Below are 24,741 nucleotides of genomic sequence, written 5' to 3'. Positions count from 1 at the left end.
CAATTAATTTTATTTGTTTCCCGCTTTAACTATACTTATTAATTATCTTTTATCTTTAACTTTTCTTTCTTGACATTCATGTGTGTTTTATGAACTATTTTTTTTTTACTTGATTGATTTAAAGACTGCAGGAGCCAAAAGTGGTAGAAGTAAATAACAATGTCTGATGGAAACTTTCAGGAGAGGAATGTGGAAGCTGTGCGTGGAGCAAAAGATGAACGTGTCCGAGAAATCCGAAATGCCGTAGAGGAAATTATTGCACGTCTTGATAAACAGTTGAAGAATAAATTGATAACACTAATGGGTAAGATTTCTCACTGTTCTTCGAATACATATCACTGTTATTATTTGTATCACATTTTACCTACACACTCTTGGCACTAACTCCTCCAATACTCAGCTGCTCTCAAAGGCATTTAGGCAGCCACATATACTTCCAAACTCAACATCATATACTTCTAAACTCCTCATAGAATTAGGACGGCTGTATTGAATCTGATAAAGGATCAATTGATGCCTATAAGGAGGGTTTGGAGATTGTCTGTGATACTGTGGAAGCCTTGACTTGATCCACGGAATCCAGGATGGTATTAAGTAGGCATGCACTGATGTGCAACACTTGATTTTCAGGTGGTGGTGAAGCTCAATCTGTGGATATGCTTTCTGATGGTCAGAGACACTTTGGAAAGAAAGCTGACTTTTTATTTGTAGAATTTGTGTGACTGGCTGTGCTTTGAGGTTGGCTTCTCCAGCACAGTAATTCATCAGCAATGTATCACATTTAAAGGGCACAGCTGCCAGATCTGTCAAGGGCTGCAGCACCAGCAGTAACCTCAATGCTTTTGACTCTTTTTAGAATAAGGAGTTGAGATGTAGCAAATGGTCAGCAGCCCCATTTTCATCTAGATCCTTGGTCTTAACATCATAAGCTACTCGGGTTCTTCTTTACTACATTTATGCTTTTTGGGGGTGATCAGAGATAACTTTGGATCAATGGGTCCTTCAGATTCTGCATCAGGGTTATTTTCTGCCTGTCTGGAAGACAGTCATCCAGTTTCCCCTTACCACAGACCCATCCCTCCGTTAAACATCTTGATGGAAGAGATTGTCTCTTTTAAGAAAGAGTGTAATAGAAATTATGCATCTGGACATGAGGCTAAAATTGTTATTCTAGTTACTTCGTTATTTCCTAGAAGGACGAGAGCATGTGTCCGATTTTTTAATCTTTGTATTTTGCGCAAGTTCTCCAAGCGAGAAAGGTTCAAGATGTTGACTTTGCTCCAGTGTTTACAGTCTCATTAGGAAGGTATGTCTCTGGATCTTCAGGAATTACATGTTCAGGTCTAACTAAAAGTGCTAAACTGTAAATGCCTCCAGTTTACAAATAAAGACCTTCCGATAAGTTTCAACGTTGTTCTCTTTTGACTCTTGTTTGTGTCTTGGGTATTAACAAAGATTATAATAGTTGTTGTAGCTTAACTCCTCAACAGGGCCATTTTCTTTACCCTAATTAGATGGCTGGTTGTTGAAAACTTCATCTTTTTGTAGTCTATCCAATACAGTTTCACTGTTGCATAAGCTGAGGCTTCAGTTCATAGCAGCAATCTTAGACCCAAATCTTCTAGTGGCATTACCATGACAGAGCAGATTGTTTGGCATTTTTCAGACATTGGTAAGTTTTCACCCATCCAACCCAAAGATGGGTCGGTTAGTGTTCTGTCGGCTTGGGTTAATGGGATCATGCATTTTTTTAAAAATCTTTTGCTACGACTCAAGAAGTATGCACTTCTCTGATGCATGAAGAGTCAGTGAAATCTTTATTATGGCAGCTCAAAAAACGTAATTACACTTTCTCGGATTGTTCTTCAGTCTCTGAGGTGATGGTTGAAACAGTCAAACACTGAACTGGGTTGTCCTGTCAGATGTCCCCTCCACACAAGTTGGCAGTGGTTACAGATTCAACTGTTATGGGTTGCGGACTCATTTGGAAGACTCATTGAATGGCCATTGGGCTAAGTTAGTGTTGAACTTCCACATAAAGGTTTTGGATGCAATCAGACTGAATCCATAGGCATTTCTTCCTCAGAAGTACGGGATCCAGTCTCAATGGATGGCAAGGTTTAATGAAAGGCTGCAATCTTTTATGTGAACAAGCAGGGAAGCGTAGGCTCCACTCATCTGTGTTAGGAGGCAATTCATGTTGGCACTGGGTCGTAGGCAGGAGACTGGAGGTGGTACACCTTCCGCTGGGGTACTTCTAATGTGGGTTTGTTCGTCTTAGCCAAAACTGAAAGCTCCATCTGTTTTGACCTTTAGGAGTCATTGGGACCCGCTCTGAGGTTTCCCTAGACGTTTTTTCTCTTTTGTGCCTTTCCGCTGTGTTCTCTGATTCTGAGAATGATGCAGCAGACTCCTCATTGTGAGGTACAATTTTTATTGCACCGGATTGGGTCTGATACCTTGGTATCCAGATTTGGAGTATGTCAGTTGCAGACCCACTTTTGACTTCCTGTACGAGTATACCTACTATTCAGGAAGGTGGACTGTTACAATGTTTTTTCAACCGAACTTGGAGAGATTGAGTCAGATAGCCTAAAAATTGAGGGTATAGCCGTTTATTCCTATAGATTGCCTGAGTAACTGTTCAAGTTTTTTTAGAGAGCAAGACATCCCTCTACGAGAGCAATATCTTCCAGTACATGGAGGATTTTCTCTGTTTGGCGCTGCTTCAGTTCTACAGAGCTATTATCGACCCATAACGTCTACAAAGTTTGAATTCAGGTTTCTTCAGCAAAGAAGAGCTGTTGCACTGTTACAGTGAAGAGTTTTTAAGCAGTGATTATTGCCTCAATGTTTTTCGCTTGGCAAAGGTTCTGTATTTGTTACCTGGGGTTTCTAGATATTTGAAAGGTTTACAAAAATGACAAAATAATGAAGTAATATAATTTCAAAATGTGCTTCATTATGCAGCATAATTTACCTCTCTCCTGCTTCATAATTCCAGTGGTCTTGAGTGTTCTCCCCCCCCCCCCCCCCCCCGAAAGAACTTTGAATGTGCCTGTTAACTAACCCTCTTAGGTCTAGTCTTTGCAAAATCTTCTAATTCCCACAAGGATAAGGACGAAGGAAAATATTAAACAAAATCATTACAGACATGAAATCCAGCAGCAATCTTGGGTAAAAAGGAATATTTCACTTTTAACACAGCAATGTTATTTATAAACGTCATAAAAGGTGAAGGAAGACGATGATAAAGTCTGCAAGTCTGTACTTAGCGTTTGTCCGTTTTTTTAGAACCTCCCCCACAATATTAACTTTTTCAATGTAAATGCATGGTTTGCTTATTAGTTTATTGCTAACATTTGTTACGTAGTGTGATGCTGTGATAAAGGTCGATACCGTATTAATACCTCATATGTACATTTAGGCAACTACCCACAAGAAATCCACATTTTTTTAAACCTTACATCACATTTTTACAGGCCAGCTTTACTCCTACTAATGCTGAGAAATCCTATATAAGTCTGATACACCGGCATTTCGACAGAGGGGTGACAAATGCAAAAAGAACTATTGATGGACAGAATGCAGGACAATGTCATACATTCGCCCCAGTAGAGAGATCTGGGCCTAAATCCATAGTTTTTTGGCTCACCATGCCATTCCACTTTGGACCCAGACATATGCAAATCAGTCTTGACCCTGTGCCCAATGGGAACAGTCCAGCCCGAACTGCCTGGCCAGGTCCTCCCTGGACTGAAAACAAGCATCCTAGGACCGGTTTCGGGATTTCACCCCTCTTCAGCCAGGATAGCTTGATTCCAGTGGCATGGCGAGCACGGGACTCACGTCTGGGCATACCCGGCCCACTCTGGGTGACAAATGCAAAAAGAACTGTTGATGGACAGAATGCAGAACAATGTCATACATTCACCCCAGTACAGAGATCTGGGCCTAAATCCATCGTGTTTTTTGCTCACCATGCCATTCCAGTTTGGACCCAGCCATATGCAAATCAGTCTTGACCCTGTGCCCAATGGGAACAGTCCAGCCCGAACTGCCAGGCCAGATGCTCCCTGGACTGGAAACAAGCATCCTAGGACCGGTTTCGGGGTTTCACCCCTCTTCAGCCAGGATAGCTTGATTCCAGTGGCATGGAGAGCACAGGACTCACGTCTGAGCTAAAGGAAAACGAGATGCATTTGAAAAAGAAAAATCAAACTTCTCAGTTTAATTTTTTATGGGCAGGCAGTGGTTCCTGGAACCGCTGCTTGCTCTCAAAAAATATTTTTGCACTCACTCACAAAGGGGAAGGGGTCCCCTTGGACCCCTTCCAATTTCCGAGTGGTTGACCACCTACTTCAAGTAGGTGGTAAACTGTGAGTGTTTTGCGGCTGCAAATGCGGTCGCAAAACAATAGTACATGGCATTGAGTCTCGCTATTAGGAAGGGACGCCCCTTCCTAATAGCAAGAGTCGCAAACACTATTTTGCGAGTCAGTGCCTCGCAAAATAGCATTTGTACATACCATGGCCCTTTTTTGTAGTTGCAAACAGGCAGATCTCCAGTTTGCAAGTGCAACGAGCATTGGCATAGCCAATAGGTCTCGCCTTTGGGACCTTATAAGTGTTTAGCCATGCAACAGTTGCATTACTAAATACTTATAAGGTCCCAAAAGCGAGACCTATTGGCTATGCCAAGCGGTCCTGGGACCGAAAAGTGATCGCGATCAAACATCAAAGCTGCCGTGCGTCCGCGAAAGTGAAAGTAATCGCGGTAAAGCGCTGTGCGCGCGCCCGCACACATGCACTGTAGCTCTAGGCTGGCCTGGTAGCACTTTTTGGAGCCGTCTCAATAAGTCTCGCCAGACCAGCGCATGCACTGGGTCAGGCGAGACCTAAAAAAGGGTCGTACATCTGGCCCTCAACCTCTGGCCATTTGGAATGCTAATCTACTTGCACCATAGGAAACGGAGTCTGCAAGTAACTGATCAAAAGGACCACAAATATCAAAACATACCTTCTTCCATTGATGTTCTGGCCAAGGCACCGGACACATAGGAGCTTTGGAGGTTTTCAACATACAGTCCGATATGTTAGTCAGTGCACTCTCTGACCCACATTACAGCAGACCTGTCTATGCCAGGCCTCCAGCAATGTTTGCGAGGCAATCTTTTCATGGAAGACATCCCCGCATTACATTTGCGGGCCGTTTCTAAAACTCTAAACCTCATTAACACACACTAACTAACTATTTTTCAATAAAATAAGTGTCCACTTCTAACTCATCGCAAACATTCAAATGAGATAATACTTCTGGTTCGGTAAGATTCTTTCCCAGCCAACCTTCGATCACCCATTTACGTACCTTAACATATAAAGTGTCATAACTGACACACTCCTCTTTAGTTAACCCACTAAAGAAAGACCACAAATGGTTTGTTATTGTGCACACAATATCAAGATCCTTAGTATGACTTTCTTCTCCTTATATAGGTAGTCTAAACAAACAGTCAGCTGTGACATTAATTTTGCTCGGAATTTATTCAGTTTCAAAGTTATACCCCATTATACTGTTGTAATATTGATATTGATTACTTATAGTCAGTTCCTAAAACAAATCTAGTTCCCCAAATGTAATTACAGAAATATTCCACAGCCCACACACAGGCAAACAGCTCCTGCTCTATTCCCATATACTACCTTTCAGACACATTAAAAGGATAAGAACCAAAAGCAACATTCCACTCTTCTTTACCTTGATTTTGGGATAACACAGCACCTACCTCATACAAACTGTCATCAGTAGTAATTAAGCAAATCTTTCATGTTCAAAACGGTTTAAGAGAGGGAGCATTCATAATATTATTAATTTTGATCAACTGAAAGGCCCTTTGCTACTCATTCGTCCATTCAGACTTCACAATCTTTCTACTAACTTTCTCACCAATTCCATTTTTCAAGCAAAATTAGGTACAGATTTACTGAAATATTCATGTATCCCAGCAAAAGAGTGCAATTTCTAATTCGTATTCGGTGCAGGAGCCTTCATAATAGCATCCACTAAGGAAGCCTTGTGTAGAACCCCTTGACCTATAATGGTGTGTCCAAGATACTCCACTTGATTTTGGAACAATTAGCATTTACTTTCTTTCAACATTAGCCCCTTCTCTTCTAACCTTTGATGTGCTTCATTGAGATACCTTCTGCGTTTGTCTTCTGTCTTTTAGAAAGCTGTTTGAGTGGAGGGAGACTCACTTCCTGTGGGCTGTGCCTCTTCCGCCATTTTGGGTGGAGGCAGTCTAGTTGACCTGAATCGGACCAGCATGGCGATTCAAAAGGAGACGAGAGCGCGGTCGCCGCCAGATGCCAGAGATGCTGCCGGTTCCGCTGGAGGTATGCAGACGTATTCCCGCAGAGACATGCTAGCGGTTAGTAAACTGTTGAGCACTTACAGTCACCCTTTCTGTGGTCTGCCGGAGGGCCCATTCTGCTGCAAAAACTGCAGTTTCGATCCCTGGGCCACGATGCAACCTCACATTCCCTCTTCTCTCTCTGGGAGCACTATAAAAATCCTCAGCCTTAATTGCCGCTCTCTAGCAAAACATTTTTCGGATGTTCTCGATTTGTTGCAAGATGAATCTCCTGATAGCCTTCTTTTAACTGAGACATGGCTCTCTGATATTATGGTTGCTGAGCCTGGTCTAGCACTCCTTCAGGGCTATAGCATCCTGACCCTCAATAGAGAGTCAAGAGGAGGTGGCATTGCCGTGATTTTTAAATCTCATTACATCTGCACATTTGTGAAGAAGACTGTGGCTGACTGCGAGTGAGCGCGGTTTGGGGTCTCCTTCAACCCTAATTACACCATGTCGGGTTTGTTGGTGTACAGGCCACCAGGGCCGTCCAAAGAGTTTATAGCAGCACTGATTGAGGCAGCCAGTTCCTTGGCTATGAACACGGCCAACTGTAGCGTTATCGGGGATCTGAATTTGCATCTAGATAGCCCTTTGGACACGGAAATGGCTAACTTAATTGCGGACCTTGCGGCATGTCAGCCTATCCAACTGGTTTCAGGGCCCACCCGCTCTTCGGGCCATTTGTTGGACCCTGTCTTTTCTAACATTCCTTCCCTCACAGTCCACACTCCTATCCCGGTGTGTTGGTCGGATCATTATCTAGTCTCCATGTCATTAAGGGGTGTAGCACCCTCTCGGAAGGTTGACCAGAAGTCACCTTTAAGCGCCCTTGGCGCAAATTGAATTGGGATCAATTCCATGCTATTCTCTGTACAAACATTCCCAGTCTGCTTGTTGACCCGGAAGATGCTGATATAGCGCTATGGAACTGGATTGTCCAGCCCCTGGATACACTTATTCCTGCCAAGTGGTCTAAGAATCATAATTCTAAATCTAACCCTTGGTATAATGACAAGTTGGCAACCATGCGCCAGGCATGTAAAAGGCTGGAGCGGGCTTGGAGATGGGATTATGACCTGGTTGCAAGGGGTGCTATCAGACGGATATTAAAAACGACCATAGGTCTATTCAATCAGAACGGGCTGCTTTCTATCCAAAGGAAATAAGGGAGGGCTGTAATCCGGCCAAAAGTATTTTTTCAATACTTAAAAACCTTACATCACGGAAGACTTCAACATCCCCTCTGATCATGTCAGATCAGCAGTGTGAGGACCTTGCGTGTTCTTTGTTAGGAAGGTGGAAGACATCTATCTGTCCTTCCCGCAGGTCCCAGCATATTTAAGTACGGCACCATGACCTTTTACTACTGGTACTCTGGCGGTTTTTCCACCTATCTCTCCAGATCAGTTGCTCTTGCTTTGCAGTAAAATTAAATCCGGCTCCCCTGCTCACCCTCTCAAGCCTGACCAATTTAGGAAAATGTTGCTGGTGCTCCTGGCACCTTTGTGCCAGGTGATCAATAGGTCCCTCTCCACGGCGGTTGTTCCTAGGGCGTGGAAGCAAGCAAGGGTAGTCCCTCTGCTTAAATAATCTACTCTCGATCCTGCTAAACCAGAAAACCTCCGCCCTATTTCTCTCCTGCCTTGGGCGTCCAAAATCACTGAGGCCTATATTAACTCCCTCTTAACCGAATTCCTGAATAAAAATGTTTTTGTAGGCAGCAATTCCAGCATCTAGCAACAACCTGAAGTTCCTCGTCATCTCCAGTGGTGGTGCGTCTCACCCCAGGGAACACCTTGATAACATCAGCAAGGGGTGACGCACGTGGGTTCTGGGGTTCGTCTGGGTCCCTCGCCATCCATTGTATCAACCATTGCAGTTGCGCTGCAATGTAATATGTCTCAAAGTCCAAGCCACCCATCTGAGGCTCGCTACCTATGTGAAGGTAACTATTACTGAGTTGAGGTCTTTAAATAGTGCCCACGGGATCCAGACCGGGAGTGTGCTGAAATAGTATGAGGTGAGGAAGCGCCACCATCTTTAGCAGAACTATTCGGCTTGCCACAGAAAGTGGCAAGGTCTTCCAGAAATCTACAAGACCAGAGGGAGTCAATGTCCTGGTTTATGTTGCCCTCTAGGTGATCTCAACGATCATGATATATCTTAACCCCCAGGTATGCCAGACATGGAGTTTTTTTTTTTTTGTTTATAGGGTTTTATATAGCGCGAACTAGACCCGCGACATCCGGTATCGGAGCGCTTTACATGAGCACCAGTTTCGTTACAGAAGGACACATTCATTTTTTTTTAGCCACGGGGAGATTAAGTGATTTGGCCAGAATCACAGGATGTTGAGCGTTGTTGCCTAAATTTGAACCCGGTTCCCCAGCTTCAAAGTTGACCACTCTAGCCATAAGGCTACATCCTCTCTACATCCTATTCCTAGTGCAGTCTTTTCAAACCCCCGGTGGGGCTTCATGTGGCACCACCGGAAAGAGCCTAGATTTCTGCCAGTTCCTAGTTAAGGTAGATAAGAGCCCAAATTTGTTTAACATGGACCTGGCCCCCTGCAGATCTTCTTCAGCGTCTCAGTGAAAGATCAGGAGGTCATCTGGGTATAGTGCTATGCGATGTTGTGGATCCTTAACGGCACGTCTGTGATACGCCTGACCCAGTTTCGCATAACTAGCAAAAGGTTCCATGGCCAGCGCAAAGTGCGGAGTGACAGAAGGCGCAGCCCTGTCTTTTACTCCGTCCCACAGGATACCTTCCCGATATGACCTTTCCTCTGCGGACTCTAGCAGTCAGGAAAAGTATAAAGCAATTTCGTCCAAGCAAGGAAATTTCAGCTCAGTCCCGTATGGAGCATCACCTCATACAGCTATTGTCACTCCAGACTCTCAAATGCTTTTTCTATGTTGACACCGAATATCGCAGGATTCGCTGAATGGTGTTCTTGAGCTTGTAGTATAGCCAGAAGCCTCCTGATATTGGCGGTGATATTACATCCCGGTATGGATCCTGCTTGGTCGGGATGTATTAGTTTAGTCATGTTAGGCAGCAATCTGCTCACCAGTGTCCGACTAAATAGTTTATAATCTCTGTTTATCATCGAAAGGGGCCTATATGCTTTTCGATCTGTTGCCAGCTTTTCCCTTTTCAGAATGGGTACTATAAGCGCTTTGCATGTGGTATCTGGCAAGAGTCCAGCATCCTTGTCCGCAGCATAGAGGGACACTAATTTGGGTGTTAATTCCTCGGAGTAGGCAGCATAAAACTCTGGAGGAAATGTAGGAAAGTGCCCCTTTTTGCATGTTTGCTCCCCACTTTGAGCCTAATGTAGATGTGCTTTGGCTGAGTGTGACCTGGGTGTTCCTGTCAACCAGGTACTCAGGGCCTATGTTTTCCCCCCAAACTGTACTGTAGCAAAACCCAATTGGCAACTCTCTGCCATATGTAAGTCCCTTGTAAAGTGTACCGTAGGTACGAAGGGAACTGTGACCAGGGAAGGCCTCTAGGGTCTGCAACACTTGTAGTGCCACACTTAGAGTACCTGTATTTATTTATATAATACTCACACTCACTCCCATTCCCATTGCAGGCTGCGTGTTTTGGTGTAGAGCAAAGTGAAAAGTCGACATGGCACACATCCCTGTGTGCCATGCCTACAATCCACTGCCTTGGCATAAGTAAGCCACCCCTCTTACTGGGTGCACTATACCAGTGGTGAGGGTACAGGTGGATGAGCCCTGTACCCCTACGTGTCCAAGTCAATTCTTAGATATTGTAAGTGCAGTAATACCATAAAGTGTATATGGTCTGGGAGTTTGTAATTACGAACTCCACATCACCATAATGGCTTTACTGAAAACTGAGAAGTTTGGTATCAAACGTTTCAGCACATTAAACCCACAGTGATGCCAGTGGGGTATTTAAAGAAAAATGCACTCAGAGGGCATCTTAAAGATGTCCCCTGAAAAATGACCTAACTCTAGTGCCCTGGCTGAGTGGCTGCTTGCCAACTGTCACCACGAGACATGTTTCTGGACCCTTGGGGTGAGCGCCTGCCGCTTTTGGGGGCCCGAAACAAAGCACATCCTGGATCGAGGTGCCAAGCCCATGAGTCCACAAAGGGGAAGCTTCAAAGGCTTGCAGCATTTGTGAGCTACCCCAGCCATTTTGCTGCTCCCAGCAACTGGCCCCCACCTGTTCTTACCCCTACTTTGGGCAGGAGAATTGTCGGGAAAACCAAGTTAGGAGGAGAGGTGTCCCCACCTTTGCCAACCCCACCCCGCAGGTGGGGGAGGCGAGGTGACGCACAACTCTCATTCCCTGCCATCTTGAAGATTGGGGGACCCAGCCAACCAGAGTGAGGCTTATGCTCACCTCCTATTGAAGGGTGGCATAACCTGTACCTACCTGTAACGCTCCTAAATTAAGTATTCAGGGTCATCCCTGAACCTTTCCTCCTCAGACAAGATGAAACCAGGAGGACTGAAGAGGCAGAGCAGAAATGCCTTGGAGAAACGCAGCGGCGTTTTCGGATTCGGGGGCGTGTTTTGCTGTTATCTCCTCTTGCCATTGGCTGGAGGAGATAATTAGACTTTCTGCAAAAAACACGCCCCCGATCCGAAAAGGACGGGGCCTGATCGGAGTGACGGGACCTCTTCTCCAATGGCTGGCCAGCATTGAAGAGGCCAGCCAATGGAGAACAGGGGAGAAGAGGAGCGGGTTCAAGCCCCTCTTCTCCAAGTCATTAAATCTCGGATCGAGACTGCGCACGCGCAGCCTTCGAGCCGAGACCTAAAAACTGATCTACTTACCTTTTCTCTAGGAAATGTCCCAGTGTGATATCTAGGCATATCACTCAGAGAAGAAAAAGTAACTTAAAAAGTAATCTGAAAAGTAACTTGAAAAGTAATTCAAACTGCTTTACAAACAAATGACTTGCCTTTAACCAATCCAATTTCATTCAACTGCATTGAAACTGTATTTAACTGCATTATTCTTGCTAAGTGTATTATACTCACCTGTACCAGGTCTGGCTTGGTTCTAGAAAATAAAATACAAACTAAATATTATGTTCGAGGCATATGGGCTGCAGATCACACACTAGTGCATAGATCGCCATCTGGTGGTAGGCCCGGATGATTACACTTTGTTGTTGTCCTGGAAGAGTCTTTGTATGGTAGAACTCCTCCTCTGGAGCATAGTGCGCATGGGCATCGACTCCATCTTCAGATTGTTTTTTTCCTCCATCGGGCTCGGATGTGTATGTCGCTCCCGCTCGGTTTCGTTACCGATCTCATTTCGACGCGCATTCCTTGATTTCTACCGTCGGTATTGTTTTCGATCGAGACTTCCTTATACACGCGTCTCGAACAACCTTCACTTCTCGATTCCGATGCTTGCCGAGGGCCGTCGGGCCCAACTGCGCCATTGGCCATTCGGCTCATGGAAAGAACACCATTCAAGAAGTGCCCTCGTGTAGGAACAAATTCCCCCACATTGATCTACATGAGGTGTGCAATCTGTGCTTGTCCCCAGAGCACGAAAGCCGAGATTGCCTGGCCTGTACTTAGTTCCGGTCGAAAAAGACAATCAGACCGTCGAGCTCGGAGAGTCATGGCACAATAGTCTTCAACGGCACCAGACACTCTCGTCCAGGAGACTCCAGTCCAACCGGAGTCCGAAGAAGAAGAACAGCAGGAAGAAGTCATCGTTTCCGAAGCAGAGGATTCAGCTTCCGGAGCCAACGAGCAGGCAGATGACGACGATCCCCTTCCAGCTGGTCAGTGGGTCGTAAATACAGACATCGACCCTCTTGATACCCCCACACCACTTGAGGCTTCGGTTCCACCTCCACCTTCGGGCCCAGGTGCACACCGATCACAAACGTCTGATGCCCCTCCTTCGGGCCCAGCAACGAAGACTTCCAAAAAGCCTCTAGGCGACTCGGGCTCGAGTCAGCCTCTAGTCAATCCCAATAAACAGAAGGTTCTTAAACCGAAAGTGAAACCTATACAAACTCCGGCACCGAAGAAAACTTCGGCACCTAAAACTGTCGAACTAAACCAAAGTCTGACACCAAAGCAAACTTCGGCACCTAAAACGGTCGAACCAAAGCCAAGTCCGACACCGAAGCAAACATCGGCACCTAAAACAGTCGAACCAAAGCAAAGTCTGGCACAAAAGCCAACGTCGGCATCGAAGCAAACTTCAGCACCTAAAACTGTCGACCCGAAACACGCTTCGGAACCAACCACTTCTGATCCGAAAAAAATCTCTGATCCGAAGAAAAAACTTGAACCGAAAAAAGCTTCCGACCACAAGTCTTCAGAACCGAAACCACAATCTACTCCTAAGACTGCCCTAAACATTGCTAAACCCAGCAAACTGCTTGATCCCAAACATGACAAGCCGGTTCAGAGAAAGGATTCTCCCATAGAAGAGCTTCTCCGTCCAGATCCAAAGCAAAAGACTCTTCTTATTCACCCAAAGACTGGACATATCATCACTACACCTGCTAAAAGGAAACTTGAACCTCCTTCAACTTTCCCTCTCAAAAACATGCTCAAACTTCTCACATGAGTACCTTCACCACTTCCAGAAGTGCCAGACCCTTACATATCCCCCACACACTCACCACTCATCCCACACAGCCCTGCACCAGCAGATGAGGATAATATTTCTGAGGGGACAGAAGATGAGCAACCTTTAGATGATCCAGATGATATTACTGGCCCATCTGATGATCCTTGGGAAGACTACAATGCACCAGATGCCCCTGATCTACCCTAAGATGACGTATACCCTTCTAGGCCATCTCCTCCAGATGACACCATAGGGTTCACACAACTCAATCACAGAGCAGCAGCCTTTCATGGAGTCTATCTCCATACTGATCCAGTGGATGACGACTTCCTTATAGACACACTATTATCCTCTCATAAGACCACAACCATCTTACCAATGCTTAAAGGGGTTATAAAACATGCACCAGACGTATTTAAAGATCCCGTCAGGGCCAGGGTAATTAATCCCAGGTTTGAGAAAAAATACAAAGCCGCTTCAACTGACCCAGCCTATATCAAGGGCCATCTACCATTAGACTCTTTAGTGGTCTCCAACGCACGAAAAAGAGCTAACTCTCAGACAACAGGGGACGCTCCACCCCCTGATAAAGAATCCAAACTCTTAGATGCTTCAGGCAAACGTATGACATCTCAAGCAGCCAATGTCTGGAGAATCGCCAACAGCCAAGCTCTGTTGGCAAGATACGATAGGGCTCACTACGATGAACTTGAAGCCCTTATACAACATCTACCAGACAAATACAAGACCAGGGCTACTGATTTGATACAGGAAGGGAAGGTAATTACTAACACTTCCATCCATTGCGCTCTAGATGCTGCTGACACAGCCTCAAGGGCAATAAATACCAGCATACTTTAACGCAGGCATGCCTGGCTGCGTATTTCTGGTTTCAAACCAGAAGTACAAACCAGTATTCTCAACCAGCCCTTTGACCAACAACATCTGTTTGGTCCCACGGTGGATACCTCTCTTGAAAAAATGAAAAAGGACACTGACACTGCAAAATCCATGGGAGCTTTACAAAATCAAACTCCCAGAGCGTCCTTTCGTCGCTCCTTGTACAGGGGCGCCGCAACAACTTTTCCTACCAACACTGCCTCCTCTTCTTTCAAAACTCCCACCTAGTGCTCGCCCAATAGAGGTTATTACAGTGGAGGATACAGAGTCAACAATACTAAAGGTGGAGGCAGAGGTAACTACACCCGTGCCACCTCCGCCCCCAAACAGTAACTTCCCTCCCCTCCCCCCAGACCATTCCACTCCTGTCGAGGGTGAATACATCAGTTCCTACCTGTCTGGAACTCCATCACAACGAACCAATATTTCAGTCAGGTTATTGCCTGGAGCTCACTTCCACTCCTCCAACAATACCACCTAAACAGCGTCCCATGTCACAAGAGCATCTCACACTCCTAAACCAGGAGGTCGTCGCTCTACTGCACAAACAGGCAATAGAACCAGTTCCACTACACCATCAAAACACTGGGGTTTACTCTCCATTTCCTTATTCCCCAAAAAGACGGCTCCCTCAGACCTATACTGGACCTGAGACCCCTGAACCTTTACATACAGTCAGACCACTTCCATATGGTCACATTACAGCAGGTCCTGCCTCTACTAAAACAAGGCGGCTTCCTTGCTACCCTAGATCTCAAGGACACCTACTTTCACATTCCCAATCACCAAGCTCACAGTAGGTACCTTCAGTTTGTAGAGGATGGTCAGCATTACCAATTCAAAGTCCTCCCCTTCGGAGTCACTACAGCACCTCGAGTCTTCACAAAGTGTCTCGCGGTAGTAGCAGCACACTTGAGAAGAGAAAACATCCAGGTCTTCCCATATCTCGACAACTGGTTAATAAAAGCCAAGTCATACCAGCAATGTGTCCACCACAAACACAAGACCATTCACCTCTTACACAAACTCTGTTTCACTATAAACAAAAAGTCGCACCACCAACCATTCCGGTCTCAACAGTATCTAGGTGCCACAATAGACACCTCCAAAGGACTTGCATCCCCCAATCCAATAAGAATACAAGGCATGCAAGCTCTTATACAAATATTTCAACCGCAACACTCACTACCAGCTCGAGTGTAACTAATTGGAATGATGGCATCTTGCATTTTCGTAGTACCGCACGCAAGACTCCAGATGCGCCCCCTGCAAGAGTGCTTAGCAAGCCAATGGAGCCAGGCTCAAGGTCACCCAACAGATCTGGTGGTGGTCGACGGCCGGACACATCACTCTCTGCAGTGGTGGAACACCAAAAACCTTTCCAAAGGACGTCCGTTCCTCGAGCCAGTTCCACGGGTAGTACTAACCACAGACGCATCCCTCACCGGCTGGGGAGCTCATTTGTCAGAGCACACAGTACAGGGCAGGTGGACACCACAACAGAAGCTACTCCACATAAACCCTCTGGAGTTGCTAGCCATATTTCAAAATTATCTATCAGGCAAGGCTGTCTTAGTCCGCACAGACAATATGAGAGCCATGTACTACATTCAGAAACAGGGAGGAACACACTCCTTACAGCTCTCCCGGCTGGCGCAGAGCATATGGAGGTGGGCCATTCCACAAAACATCTACCTACTAGCAGAACATATACCAGGAGTTCAAAATCAGTTTGCGGATCTGTTAAGTCGTCAGAGACAACAGATTCACGAATGGGAACTTCATCCGCAAGTTCTTCAACCTTTCTTTAAAGTATGGGGATAGCCACAAATAGATCTGTTCGCCACACACTGTGAGAAAGTGCCATCTTTCTTGCATTGTATGCCCCCACTTTTTGCTTAATTGCTGAATGTACTTTGACTGAGTGTGCCCTGGACTCCTGCCAATCAGGTGCCCAGGGTCTATGTTCCTTCCCTACAAAAACCTCAAACCCAAATTGGCAAACCCTGGCCACATGTCAGCCCCTGGTAAATGGTACCCTAAGTACCCAGGGCCTTGTGACCAGGGAAGGCCTCTAAGGGCTGCAGCACTCATTGTGCCACCCTTAGAGGCTCTGTACCCTAACACACACCCACTGCCCTTGCAGGCTGAGTGTCTGGGTACAAGACAAAACAAAGAGTCGACATGGCACACATCTCTCTGTGCCATGCCCACCACCTACACTGCACTGGCATACATCAGTCACCCCTCTAGCTGGGTCCCCTATGCCAGTGGTGTGGGCACAGAAGCATGAGCCCAGTGCCCCATACAGTACCCTGGTCCAGTGCTGCCAGTTAAGAGTACATGGTGCTGAGAGCTCGTCAAACACGAACTCCACAGCACCATAATGGCAACACTGAAGACTGAGAAGTTTGGTATCAAACTTCTCAGCACATTAAACCCGCACTGATACCAGTGTGGGATTTAATGTACCAAGTGTAGGAGAGCAGGGTCTGCTTTCTATGTTCACCCCCACTTTTTGCTTTTGCTTCACTGGTTTTCGACTTAGATGTGGCTGTGGGCCTGCCAATCAGACCCACAGCCCAGCTGTTCTCTCTCTAAATTGATACTATGTACTTTAGGCGCATAACCCAATTGGTTAGGGTCACCTTATTGGCCCCTGTGCAGTGTACCTTAGGTACCCAGGGCATAGGTGTACCCTAGCCTACCAGGGGCTGCAGCATGTATTCTGCCACCCCTGGCCTGGTCTTCCATTATGACACAACTGGCTGATCACTCAGCTGGGGCAAGGTCGTGCAATCACTCCTTGCTTAAGTGTAGTATTCCTATACCTACCTTATATATAGACACATGTGTACCTATCAGCCACTCCTATGGCAGGCCTTAACAATCCTGGAGGCAGAGTGCTTGGTAACATGTGAGATGGTGCTCTAGCATGAGCTGAGCCTGTCTGCAGCTTTCGGAACCGTGTCCTTATAGCTGTTCTATGAAATAGCCTACCATATACTCTTTAAGTGCCTTATAATCTTAAACGGTTATGGTAACTATGGTTTGGCTTTATCGAAACATGTCGTGTAAGGTGTCTAACGCTTTGGAATAATACCCCCATACCATTTCTGGCCATAAGGATATTATTCCTCCCTTCTAGAGGGAGAAGATATGTTGAAACCTACTTACCCGGTTAAAGTTAACCAGAGCCCCAGCATCACAAAATGGATGCTGCTGCCACAGACACAAGTCTGACCTCCTGCTGCTGGGAGTCTTTCCAGCGAGGGAGGCTTGGACAATAGGTTTCCTGCCTTGGGAGGTGCGAGCACCACCCTAGACAGGATTTAGTGTATTGGGGCAGGGAGGGTTGAAAGAAACTAGACACTGCCTGGGGCACACAAGGTGTCCCATGCATAGTCCAGTTCAAACCGGCGCTGGGGCACTCCAGCCCCAGCTCTGGCGCGAAACTGGACAAAGGAAAGGGGGTGTAACCACTCACCTTCCTGGTCCCACCCATAGGAGGGACCTTGCAGGTAGCCCAGCCCACTAGCCCAGTATATTAGTAGGTAGCTGAGCCCTGCAGAAATTAGATTAACCTGAATCTGCAACTTGTACAGAAACTCTGGACCTTCGACATTCGACCTCAGGAAGAAGACTGAAGAAATCTCCCTTGTGGCCAAGGAGTGACCACCCTGGGCAACCAGGCACCATCCAGCGACCGCTGCTTTGCTTTGCGATTGATCCGACGAGGGACGACTGCAGAGACTGACCAGCGCCGAGACTTCCAGACACCTCTGACCCAGATCCACATCTCCAGCGAAGCTGAGACCCGTGGAGGCGACGAGGGACGTGGGACCGGCGACTTGGGAAAAGTGGCTAGTACCTGACTAGCGCGACTTCCGAGGCTCCCTCGAGGCTGTGCTTGGGGAATTGAGAAGCCCCCATCCCGAGCATCATCTGCAAAGAAGACCAGCTCCCCACACTTCACGTGTTCTGCGTGGGGCCCTTCTGCACCTGAGCTGCTCGACGTGTTGTCCGGTTGCTGGCCCGCTGGCTAGTGACCTCTGCGACGACGAACCTTTGTTTTCATCTTGCTGGTCCGGCTCCTCCAGACTGGCACCCGCTCCTCTGTGAAAGAGAAGCACCCCAGACCTTCCTGGTCTGCACCAGAAGCAAGTCCTCCATCCTGCGTGGGTTCCGCTTGCCAAGGCTTGTTGGGTCCTGACTCGACTTCGACGCCGCCGACAGCTAGAGCCTTCGTGGGACAGCTCACCTCCTGGTCCTGGTCGTCCTCGACGCCTCCTAGTACCCGTGGCTGCTGCGACAAGCTTCACCTCTTCACCTGCATCTTCATGACATCACCTGGTTCCTTCCTGGTTCCTTCCTGGCTCCTGGCTGGTGACCTAGACTCTGTCCCTTCTGCTTGCAGGTTCCTTCCTTCTTGATCCCATCCTTGGGATCCACCGGACACTCTTCACTGACCGCCTGTCAGCAACTTTCCTTCAGGCATCCATAGGAGTCAACGTCGAAACCCGACGCAAGTTCACACCGATGCACCCGCAGCCCGTGGGCTAGGTAACTTGAGTACTTCGATGCTCACAAGGGTATTGACTATCCAAGGTTCTAGTTTCCGAGTCTCGACTTCCTAGCTATACCAGAAGTGTCCTAAAACTGTTAATTTCTAACAACTTTCATTTCTATCGACCATTAAGCGTGAGTGTTTCTACTCTGCACCTGAATCCCGTGGGCCTCCCACTTCCTAACCTTTGGTAGTATAGTGTAGCCCCAGCGATTTACTAGGCCTAGGCCTATCCTGTGTTCGTGACAGTGGTACTTATACCACTTACTTAGTATATGGTTTGCGTGGCCCCTAGGGCCTAACTGTATTACTTACCTGTGTGACTTAATGTATGCTTAAATAAGACTGTGTTGTACTTACCTCGAATCTCATAAAGAGTGCTGAGGGTTTGACTAGAATAAATACATTCTATTTTTATATATATATATCTGTTGTGGTGTCCTTTCATTTGGTATTCAAGGGATTACATATGGTATAACAGCTGGCTTCACATGCCATTCAGAGTTTAGCCTAAGACTGCTCTTGTCCATGCTACCACTAGGATAGCTGGTCTATAAGGTTGACTTTACAACCAATCACCATAAGGGTTGTTTGGACTGATACAAGGTGTACACTAGAATTAGTGACATCATATATCAGGCCAACTTCTCACACCAAGCACCACAGAGGGTCTCTTAGAGATGCCCCCTGAAACCTAACCTACAATCCACGTCTGGTCTGAGAGGCTGCCTAGGCTGCCACAGAGCAGACATGTTGCTGGACCCCTGGGTAGGAGAGCCCCTGCTCTCCTGGGCCTGCAACAATGCACATCCTGGGCGAGGTGCTAGGTCTCCTCCCCCAGGATGGACAGGGGGAAGCTTCAAAGGCATGCCGCCTCTGTGAGCTTCCCCAGGCCACTTGCAGCCCCCACTCTGGCGGGAAGCCTGGCCGGAAACCCCAAATAAGGACAGGGGATGTGCCAGCCTGCCAACCCCACCCCTCAGGTGGGGGAGGCGAGGTGAAGCACATCTCCGAGCGCTCGCCATCTTGAAGATGGGAGGCCCTACCCAATCAGGACTAGGCTACTGCCCCCCTCCCACAGGAGAGTGGCAGAATAGGGGGTGTACCCACCCCAGGACAGGGACCCATTGATCCCTGCCCTTTACCTACCTGTAACACCCCTAAATATAGTATTTAGGGGCACCCTGAACCTGCCTTCCCCAGATTCCAAAATACAAAGAAGAGCAAGAAGAAAGAAGACCTGCCATGCAGCTGCTAAGAAGAGGAAGACACCAACTGCTTTGGCCCCAGCCCTACCGACCTGTCGACCCTCGAACCTGTTCCTGCTACATCCCGGCACCTCTTGTGGCCAGCAACCTCACAAACTCTGGAGGACCTGGGTACCTTTTGGCTCTAAGCACCTGGGACTCCCATGAGCAGAGGCTCTGCTCAAAATCCGCTTCTAATCCCTGGCATCAGCCCGGAACCGCGAACCCTGCACACTCTGCACTCGCCAAGCCTGGCCTGTGCCGGAGTGAACAAAGATCACGAGTACGACCCCCGGCGACTGTGACCCCGAGTCCGGCACCCAAGGACTTCCCTCGACGCTCCTGACGACGCCTGCAGCCTCAGAAGCAGGTACCCCCCCAACCGCGATCAACAGAGGGTAAGATTTCCCGACACCAAAAGGCACCCCGGCGCCCTGTGCCCAACTCCTGGGTACCTACCTATCCTCCAACTACCCAACTTACCTCTCGAAGTAGTGGTGGCACCTGAAGAATCTTCGTCCCCGAGCTTGCAGCCTTTTTCCAACCAGGAGCTTTCCCATTGAAATCAATTGAGCGCCCGAAGGCTCAAAAGCACCCTGCACCCAGCTGCCCAAGTGGCCCTGGCAGTGTAACCTCTACACCTATCTACTTCCCCATTTGCCCTGAGCAAGTGACCAGGAGCACAGCTCCCACAGCCACGTGGCCTGCTAGTCAGCAGCCACCAACCAAGGCCCCCCTGCCTTCCGTAGGATAACATTGGGCCTAACTCACTCTGCACCCGGCTGCCCCTGCGCCGCTGAGTGTGTAAAAACTGTACCTACCTGACCCTAGGAGACCCCTGAGTCTGTGCCCAGAACCTTAACTTTGCCAGTTGAGTACTTACCCAACAGCCGATAACTCAATTTTCTCCATAGGGTAAGATTGACTGTTTTTTATTCTGAAATTTCTTCTTTTTTATTCTGAAATTTCTTCTAAGTGTGTAGTTTTTAAAACTTAAAATATTCACCAAAAATCAGCGAGGTAACGAAAAAGAAAATACTCACCTGCTTTTAGGATAGATCACAGTGCTGGGTCTTGGTGCCCAGCACTGACCCTGAAAAATATTCACAACCGTACTTGCCAGTTAGCCAATTTTCTTCCATTGGAAACCATTGACTGTTTTTCTGTGAAATTTCTTCTAAGTGTTGATTTTTGCAAACTTTAAATATTCTTTAAAAATCGTGCTAACTATGAAAACGCAATTACTTACCTGTTTTAGATAGAGATCCCAGTACTGAGTCTAGGAGCCCAGTACTGGATTACAAAAGTAACGAGAACCTACTTTACCTGCAACTTGAATTTTCTTCCATAGGGAATCATTAACTGTTTTTCTATGAAATTTCTTCTAAGTGTCAACTTTTAAAATAGCTAAATATTTCCTAAAAATCACAACAGTAACTAAGTCGACTTTTATCACTTGTTTCTAAGAACTGTCCCAGGACTGAATCTAGGATCCAGTCCTGGAGTTATAAAAGTAATCCTGAATGTAATCTGTTGCAAATAACTTAAAATTTCCATTGAGCTCAATGCATTATTGTGTTTGAAATTGTGTTGCCTATTGCAACAACCTGTAACCAGTATTTACAAAAGTCAACTGCATATTGCAAAAGTATTTACCTATTGCATCTCATTCTGAGAAAGTATATTTTAATACCTATTGTTGGTTCTAAAATAAAACAGACATATATTTTTTATATAAACCATTGGCCTAGAGTTCAGTTATTGAGTATGTGAGACCATTTGCTGACTGAGTGTGTACAACAAATGCTTTGCACGGTCTTCTGATACTGCCTTACTGCTCGACTAAGCTACCACTTTAGAGAGTAAGGTTATATCTAACTTTAGCCTCTGCCAAACCTCTGGGGACTGTGGACTCTGTATACACTGTACCTATTGGGGAACAATATATACAGAGCCACCTAAACTCCAAATGCCCAAGCTTCGCCGCCAGGTATCCACATCCGTTGTCCTAAGGCAATGCGAAATGGATGAGTTGGTCAGACAGATTTGCGTATGCTTTTCCACCTCTCCCACTCATTCCGTTAGTGGCGCGCAAGCTGCAGGAATACTCCCTCACACTGATTCTCATTGCACCAACATGGGCAAGGCAACCGTGGTACACCACACTACTAGAACTCTCAGTGGTACCACATCAAAAACTGCAACTCTCACCACACTGTTAACACAGAACCATGGAGAGATCATGCATCCGGACCCCATGCAGCTCAACCTAGCAATTTGGCTCCTGAGATCTTAGAATTTGGATATCTCAACCTACCACCTGATTGCAGGAACGTTATCAAAGAAGCTACACGTCCTACTACTAGAGCTGAAAAAGATGTGTTATATATTGCTCCAATAACAACATCAACCCCCTAGATGTTTCCATCCAGAACATCATATGCTACTTGCTGCTTCTTCACAAATGCAGTTTAGCATACTCCTCAATCAGGTTACATCTTGCTGCTATAGCAGCTTACCTTCAAAACAGACAGCATCTATCGTTATTCAAAATTCCTGCCATCAAAGCCTTCATGGAAGGTCTCAAAAGAATAATTCCTCCCAGGGTACCACCCTCCCCTGTATGGAACCTCAACATTGTTCTCACCAGGCTCATGGGTCCTCCATTTGAGCCTTTGCATAAGTGTGAATTACAATTTCTTTCATGGAAAGTTGCGTTTCTGGTGGTTCTGAGGACAAATCCCAAATTCCTTCCAAAAGTAATTTCACCATTCCATCTCAGACTGTTGAGTTGCCAGTATTCTTCTCCCAACCTCAAACAGTTGCTGAGAGAGCTCTCCATACATTAGATGTTAAAAGAGCTCTCCTCTACTATATTGATAGGACAAAGCCATTTCGTAAAACAAAGCAACTTTTTGTGTCCTTTTCTCCTCCACACAAAGGTAATCCCATTTCAAAAACTGTGATTGCAAGGTGGATTGTTCAATGCATTCAAATTTGCTACCAAAAAGCAAAACACACTCTATCCATTCCCCCTAGGGCTCATTCCACCCGTAAACTAGGGGCATCTATGGCATTTTTAGGGAACATTCCCTTAGATGATATCTGCAAAGCAGCTACATGGTCTACACCGCACACATTCACAAAGCACTACTGTGTAGCTGTGCAAGCAAAACAACACGCTAGTGTGGGCCAGGCTGTACTCAAAGCACAATTTCAAACCACTGCAACAGATACTGGTACTCGCCGCTAAGGGAAAGAACTGCTATGCAATCTATGCACTAGTGTGTGATCTGCAGCCCATATGCCTCGAACGGAAAATGCTACTTACCAGTATGCATCTGTTCTTCGCTTGTAGGCCTGCAGATTCACACACGCCCACCCGCCTCCCCGGCTACCTCTATCTGTTCCAGTAATATCTTAAGTAGATACACTATACATGAACATCTCTTTCTGTTCTCACACAACTCCATTTCCCGTTATGGCAAAAAACAATCTGAAGATGGAGTCGATGCCCATGCGCACTAAACTCCAGAGGAGGAGTCATCTACCATACAAAGACTCTTCCAGGACAACAACAAAGTGTAATCATCCGGGCCCACCACCAGATGGCGATCTATGGCCTAGTGTGTGAATCTGCAGCCCTACATGCCAAGAACAGATGCATACTGGTAAGTAGCATTTTCCTTTTATATAAACAAATTGGTTTGAGTTAATTCTTTGAGTGTGTGACATCATTTCTTGTCTGAGTGTGTACAATAAATGATTAACATTACCCTCTGATAAAGCCGTACTGCTCGCCCACACTACCACAAATGGAGAGTAAGGTATTATCTACTTTTACCTCTATCTACCTTTGGGGTTCCACTGGACTCTGTGCACACTATACCTTACTTTGGTATAGTATATACAGAGCCAGCTTCCTACACGAAATCCATCTGTTCCAGGAGACTTATTCCGTGTCATTGTTTTGATGGCGTCCTTTAGCTCCTCTGACGTTATGTCCCTGTCTAGCTCCTCCACCTCTTCAAGGTGTGGAAGATTTAAGCAGCCCAGGTAGATCTGTCTCTATGCCCTGTGGTGAGGTGTGATACTTGTGTAGAGGGTCAAGTAATAATGGGTAAAGTGGAGTTTATTTCCTCCTGGAAATACATTTTTCCCCCTCCCTCCGTGTCTGGTTCCATTATGGGCGATCCCCATTTAGTCTGATTGGCCAGCCAGGCCAAGAGGGACCCGGACTTGTCCCGCTCATAATTGGTTCTGCCCATGTATTGTTTAAAGTCAAAGGCTGAGTCACTCTGTCTGGGTAGCCAGGGCCTTCTTAGCCCCCAAAAGATCAGGTTGTATTTCTGAATGCCCCAGTCTGCCCCTCTCTAAGCCTATTGGGTGTTACTCTGCTGTCCTAATCTCTCCCTGCAAGGTAAAGTCGGTTTACCTATGACTCTGCAATGCTGTGACCCGTAGGACTATTTCACTTGGTAAGAGGATGCTATGTTCTCGTTATCATCAAAGTATTGTGTCAATTTGGTTCTGATAGGTTCGCGGAACAATTAATCTTCTAATGATAAGGGTTTTAGTCGCCAAGTGAGAATGGTAGGGTGAGTGCAGGTCCATTGAATATGTATCAGTACGGGGTTATGGTCCGAGATCGTACGGGCCAAGTATTCGACAATGCGGATCGATCTGTGGACATCTGGGGTGCAAAGAAAATTATCAAGCCTGACATGGACTTCATGGAGACCAGAGAAAAAGTAGTAGTAGTGTGGGTGCATCTGTCTCCAGGAGTCAGTAAGCCCTCAGTGTCTCTGTCAGTGCGTGAATGCTCTAGCCGTTCAGTTAGTTTGAGAGTCCCGCAGCAGTGGGTGCGATCTATCAAGTTGTGTGTCCGCAATGCAGGCAAAGTCTCCCCCTAGGATGGTTGACCACATTAAGTGCGACGCTAGGGGCCCCCGACAAGCCTTCCAAGAAGGCGCTCTGATCTAGGTTTGAGCATAAACATTCACAATGGCAGTCAT

General features: G+C 46.6%; 1 protein-coding gene across 3 annotated transcripts in view; it reads left to right on the top strand.

Moving 5' to 3' along the window:
- The window catches only part of TRIM37 (tripartite motif containing 37), a 1,106,152-nt gene that overhangs the window by 261,924 nt on the left and 819,487 nt on the right, over window positions 1-24,741 (top strand). For all 3 annotated transcript variants that reach the window (XM_085649381.1, XM_085649379.1, XM_085649380.1), the window contains exon 7: window positions 181-304. In XM_085649381.1, coding sequence (XP_085505507.1) covers window positions 181-304 — 124 coding nt within the window. The remainder of the gene's footprint in view (window positions 1-180; window positions 305-24,741) is intronic.

This window comes from Triturus cristatus, chromosome 3_2 (genome assembly GCF_964204655.1).
Source record: "Triturus cristatus chromosome 3_2, aTriCri1.1, whole genome shotgun sequence".
Classification (NCBI taxonomy): domain Eukaryota; kingdom Metazoa; phylum Chordata; class Amphibia; order Caudata; family Salamandridae; genus Triturus; species Triturus cristatus.
Note: the sequence above shows the minus strand (reverse complement) of the source record. Positions and strands in the feature narration are given on the sequence as shown.